Below are 5,511 nucleotides of genomic sequence, written 5' to 3' on the forward strand. Positions count from 1 at the left end.
ACTTTCAAAACTCTCCTGTCATTGACCGGAGAAATTGGGTCGATGTTGTATTCAATCTGGCCATTAATATTCCAGTGAGACGAAGTACGTCCATTGACCGGAGTGATCCCATGTTAATTTTGTCCAAAAACCGGAGCATTCCCTAGCCCACAGTCGCAGAGCCGAGCAACCGAGGTCCTGAGTCCTCTGGTGTGAGGGAGAGAGGCGTCCATCTTGCCCGCCGTGTTGACGGCGTGGAGAGGGCCCGCTCTCAACAGGAACGTTCCCGAAAAAATCTTCCAACCCGTCCTTAATCCGGAGAAAAGCGACGGTGTAGATTTATTATAGAGATGTGCTCTGAAGCGAGAAGAGGTGTTTGAATGACGCATGCGGCGTAGCGCAAGCTACTTATAGGGGGTGGATTCCCTGACGCTGACGTCAAGATCACCTGCCAATCAGGATTGGCGTAATGAGATTGATGCTTCTGTTTGCTCCACGGATGAGGCGCATCCCATAGTGAGACATCGAACGGAGTGTTATGAATGAGAACACCAGCCATAACGCAACTTCATTTGTGGTGTGCAGCTGGCAGTGAAAATGACCTGAAATATGTCATTAAAGCAACACGGGAACTTTTCATATACTTAATAATGATGCCGCCTTTACCAAGCTGAGAACAATTTAACATCCAATGTAATAATTTGTGCCGGGACAGTTAAACAAAGGAATATTGATTCAAATGTTTTTACAACGGTGGAGTAAGGAAAGAAACACATAACTGTTTTAACTTGTTTTTCTATCTTGAAAAAGCTATACTGTATTGTTCACGGAGATTGCAAAGCACTATCCAAGCAGAACTAATATGAATGCTTGTGTTGTGCTTATTATACGCCTACGTTTTACAAATATGTTTAACACATCTTATCTGTGCTGTCTTATCTTGCAGAATTGGAGAGCAGCGTGACTTTGACTTTCCCTAATTAACTTTCTCAATACATTTGCCATTTATCTCCTCTTATGTTATGCCCTGCAGCAATCTGGAAACGGACAAGCTATCAGGTTGGTGCATTATCTGATTTAATAAGCAACATTACTTTCATTTGAATAGAACTGCTGTATTTAAAGGGGACCTATCATGCAAAATGCACTTTGTGATGTCTTTTATACATACATATGTGTCCCCGCTGCGTCGGAGAACTCACACAGCGTCAGAAAATAAAACCCTCTCTCTTTTCCTCCGTACCCAAATCTTTTAAAAACGGGTGTACAACGAGTGGATACAGATTTCCATCCGCTGTGACGTCGGTGGACCCGCAGAAAGTTGCTATCAGAAACAATGCCTGACGTGTTTTGGACGTAATCTCTTCTTTGTTTACATAAGCAAGCCTTGCTAACACTCAGAGCTAACCTGTACTGAAGAGCACATGTGTTTAAAAAGCAGGAAATAAAAAAAGGAACTCACCTTGTGATAAACCTGCAAGAGAAAAAGCATTTGAGCTCCATACTATTTCAGAAATAATCCTTGACGTGGTTTGAATTTAACTTTATCTCCGGTAGAATTCTGATCAGGCATTAGCTCTGCCTTCTCTTATTACATTTTTTCAAGCTAAGGACCCAAAATCTGCGTTTCTCTAACAGGGCTTCAAAAGAGGGGTTTGAGCAATATGAGGCATGGCTACAATGGGTGATCTGTTTGGTATTTTGAAAAAAAAACTTCACAGACATGTTTTGTATAGGTATGGCCCTACAATATATTTTTCAAATATAGCATGATAGGTCCACTTTAAGATAAACCAACATCAGAGATCGTCTTATTTGTGTATCCATATTCTTAAGGATTTAGTAGCACGGAAAATCTTTGCAGCAATAGTTTGACATTTTGGTTTCACTATTCTCCTCCAACTCTCCATAAGAAAGACAATATGGGGATTTTCCAAAATGTCTTACTATTCCTTAAGTCCTCTCTGTTCTTTAGATTTTGTTTAGTGAAATAAATATTATAATGTGCTAGAACCAACAACACAATCAACATTCATCTGAGACACTGATATAATCTGTCAGTATGAAGAAAACAACATGGCACGGATCTATTGCCCTATTTTTTAATCATCTTATAAATGCATGTGTGTCAAATGGCCTCAATAAAGTGATGAAATAGGGCATGGACCTGTAAATAACATTTGTACCCAGAATAAAATGTCTGCATCATTTATTGAGTGGAAATAGCTTTTTTTCCATCTGACGTCAATAGAAGTTGAATGTTTTCCATGACAAGGTCTTCCTTCTACAGTTTTTTTTAAGTGTGAGTTTCAGACAGGCTTCAATTCAGGGATATAACCTAATTGAATCTATGTAAGAAGAGTGTGCAAGGTGCTACTGATCCATTAACCTCAGGTCTCTCCGTACTCTTTGGTTAAATGGAAGTCTGTTTTTAATTAAGAGCAAAGAACTCATTTATATTAAAGCATTTCTCTGCTTCACTAATCTGCTTTGAAGCACTTTCCCCGCACATCTTTACTTTTATCAATTTTATTTTTTTCTAAGTTCTCTGAACTCAATTAGTCGTGACAGTATATTGAACATGTGTAGGAGTTTATTCATCATTTGGTTATATCTGCTATCCAATAATTTGTTATGGCTCCTATCCCCAACTGTACACAGTATCCATTTCTTTTCATGGGGAGCATTGAGTGTTATTGGTGCACTGGCATGTCAACTTTGAATTCATATTAACACAACCTGTTTAGAAAACTACATATGGATATTTTTATTTCCCATCTTTAAAATATCCTAATAGACCTTTTCATGGTTTTATTTTAAGAGTTATCTGTCATGGCAACATATACACTTTTGACTGTCCTGATATTACAATGACATTTACAGCTTGTTTACTGTTTCCTATTAGATTATTTCTCTCAGCACCTGGGGGAGTATCTGAATGTACTTTCAGCTCTTGAGAGTCTGAATATTTCCATTCTAAAAGCTATGGATAAAACTAAAGAGGTACGTTTTGCATTATGTGAATTCGATTTAAATCAAGTTTGTTCAGTATTAAAACACATGCCGAGTGAATATAAGTAGGCTATGTTATGAAACTGACACACAAACACACACACACACACACACACACACACACACACACACACACACACACACACAAACTTTGCAACAAGAATAAGACCAACTAGCAACTAGCAGCTATCTGCTCTCTTTCCAGTGGTAAGGCAATCTGCTAATCGACCCACTAAAGCTAACTTATTATCGTTTTCATTAGTTTAATTAACTACATACAAAGACAACATGTTCATTTGCTAAATAAGTAGGCAGATTTTAGCGGTCTCCCCTTGTTTTCAGTCTCTTGCTAAGATAAGTTAACATGCTGGTAGAGGTTGCCTCATATTTAGAAAGACTGTATATAGTTACTGCAGAGATTTGAGATAATCATTACAATGTTTTATCTCAGATTGTTTCTAATGTATTTTCAAAACAAAAAGCCCAAATAAACCTAACATTAACCTCCCCAGAGCATGCATTATTTAATTGCAGTTAAAATGATATTGTAAAATTGCCTCAATTATTTTTAGGTAACAACCTTGAATCAAGGATTTGACTTGTAATACAACAGTAAACATCAATGCTTGTTAAACAAAAATAGGGGAGGAGATGTCTGCTGAATGATTATGCTTCCTGTCCTAATTAGATCCCTTTGTTCCTCTGATCTGGATCTTTTCTGAAGGTATTGGAGTGGGACAATTCCATAGAGGATTTTGCAATAGCTAGTTGGCAGCTGTGGTCCGTCAGCCTGTGCTCTGGACTGCTAATTCCATGATGAATTTCCACTAGGGGCTACTTGTCAATTTAAGCTTGGACACAGAGAGCTGCGCTGTTACTTTAGTAGCACATTGCATGCAAAGACTCATTTGAGAGTGCATAATCATATTTGTGTTTAGGGATGCAAGCAACAATTATGGCACCTATTAGAATCCTTCCACCTTGGAGTTTGGATATGAGGTACTGAATAATGCATGTGTTCAAATAATTAATTAGCCCATTTAATTGCAGCTGCCTCAAAGGTCTACCTGGTACTGTTTTGGAGAATTGTGTCTTGTCTCTGAATTGCTTTTAATTTTGTGTTGCTTCTAGTTGTGCAATATGGGAATAAACCTGTCCTTCTGTGCGTCACTCTGTCTCTCAGGAGTACCTGGGTTCCAGTGTGTTGGGCCAGTTTGTCACCAGGTTCATGCTAAGAGAGACATCCAGTCAGCTTCTGTCTCTTCAGAGGTCCCTGCAGTGTGCCATGGAAGCTGTTGAAGAGCAGAGCAGCCCTGCACCGTTAGTACTGAACAATTACACTGTATCATTTGTTAATATACTATACATATTTCAATATATTCTCTCTACTATGACATAGCCTCAAACTATACTTCCTCACCCTGACGAAGGCCCTTCACTGAAACACATTAAATGCAAGTAAAGAGGATTCTTGATTGGCTAAAGGTTACAATTATGTATCAGGGTGGCATAAAAGTTGAGCTTACTTCCAGTGCAAAAGCACATTGAACTAGTATGAATTGTGCAACAAAAACACATTGGTTTCCTTTGACCATGCCCATCTTTCCATAACTGCAGCCATCAACGTGGTGTCTGTAACAAGGTGCTTCGACTTAAACCTGAAAAAAATAGGAAACTTCCTGTTGGCATGAAGTCTCTTCAGCATTTTCGTCCTTTTATGTTTTGCATTGTAACTTCATTTAATTTAAATTTTTTAGGGGTTAACCTTAAGTTTATCAAGGCCTCTTAACGGCACCTTTGTTACAGCACAGGTGCAAGTTGGAGCATGGAAGCTGCCTACAGTAAAATACACAATCAAACAATTACTTTTTCTTTTCTTATTTTGCACAGTTTAAAAACAATGGATATGGTAGATGAGTGCTAGTCCTTATACTACATGTAACTACATAAGAAGTAAGTCCATATACAGTAAAACGATGTATGTGAAGAATCGTCATGCAAAGATGGTGACACTCAAAGCAAAACTCTTGTGAAGTGTGCTATCCACAACTGATTATGGTTAGGATTACATTAAATGATTCTCTTAGGAACCATCTTGAGAGAGTTTTGCAGATCTAGAGTTACAATCTAGACACAATCATGAAGGTATGACAATACACACAATGGATTGATATTTTCTCTGCCAGGACTTAAACAATGATGTTCTACACTGGGAAGCATCAGCCTGCAGGTTAACATTTGGAAGCAAAGAGTGTTGGAAGGGTGCATGATGTTGCTGAGGCCTGGTGGAGAGATGTGTCAATACATTGGAGGCAATTAATCAATAGCTTTGCAAAACCACAAACAGTCAAGAAAAATGCTACACTAAATATATTCTTCTTCGACCACCTATTTTAGCAGCCCTGTAATACACAGCTGCACAACCTCTATGCCATTAAAAATGAAAATGTTGTCAGTGAAGTCAGCACTGGAAAGGAAATTCCACTAATCAGTGCCACATCAAAAGCCCTCCCCCCCCCC

General features: G+C 38.5%; 1 protein-coding gene across 1 annotated transcript in view; it reads left to right on the forward strand.

Annotated features, from left to right (window-relative positions):
• Positions 1–1,018: 1,018 nt before the first annotated feature.
• Positions 1,019–5,511, forward strand: part of LOC104960713 (N-terminal EF-hand calcium-binding protein 1-like) — a gene marked incomplete at its 3' end in the record, with an annotated part of 14,018 nt that continues 9,525 nt past the window's right edge. The window contains exons 1-3 of the mRNA XM_010788866.1: positions 1,019–1,038; positions 2,885–2,982; positions 4,175–4,311. Coding sequence (XP_010787168.1) covers positions 2,965–2,982; positions 4,175–4,311 — 155 coding nt within the window. The remainder of the gene's footprint in view (positions 1,039–2,884; positions 2,983–4,174; positions 4,312–5,511) is intronic.

This window comes from Notothenia coriiceps, unplaced genomic scaffold (genome assembly GCF_000735185.1).
Source record: "Notothenia coriiceps isolate Sejong01 unplaced genomic scaffold, NC01 NC01_scaffold00032251, whole genome shotgun sequence".
NCBI classification, from domain to species: Eukaryota; Metazoa; Chordata; class Actinopteri; order Perciformes; family Nototheniidae; genus Notothenia; species Notothenia coriiceps.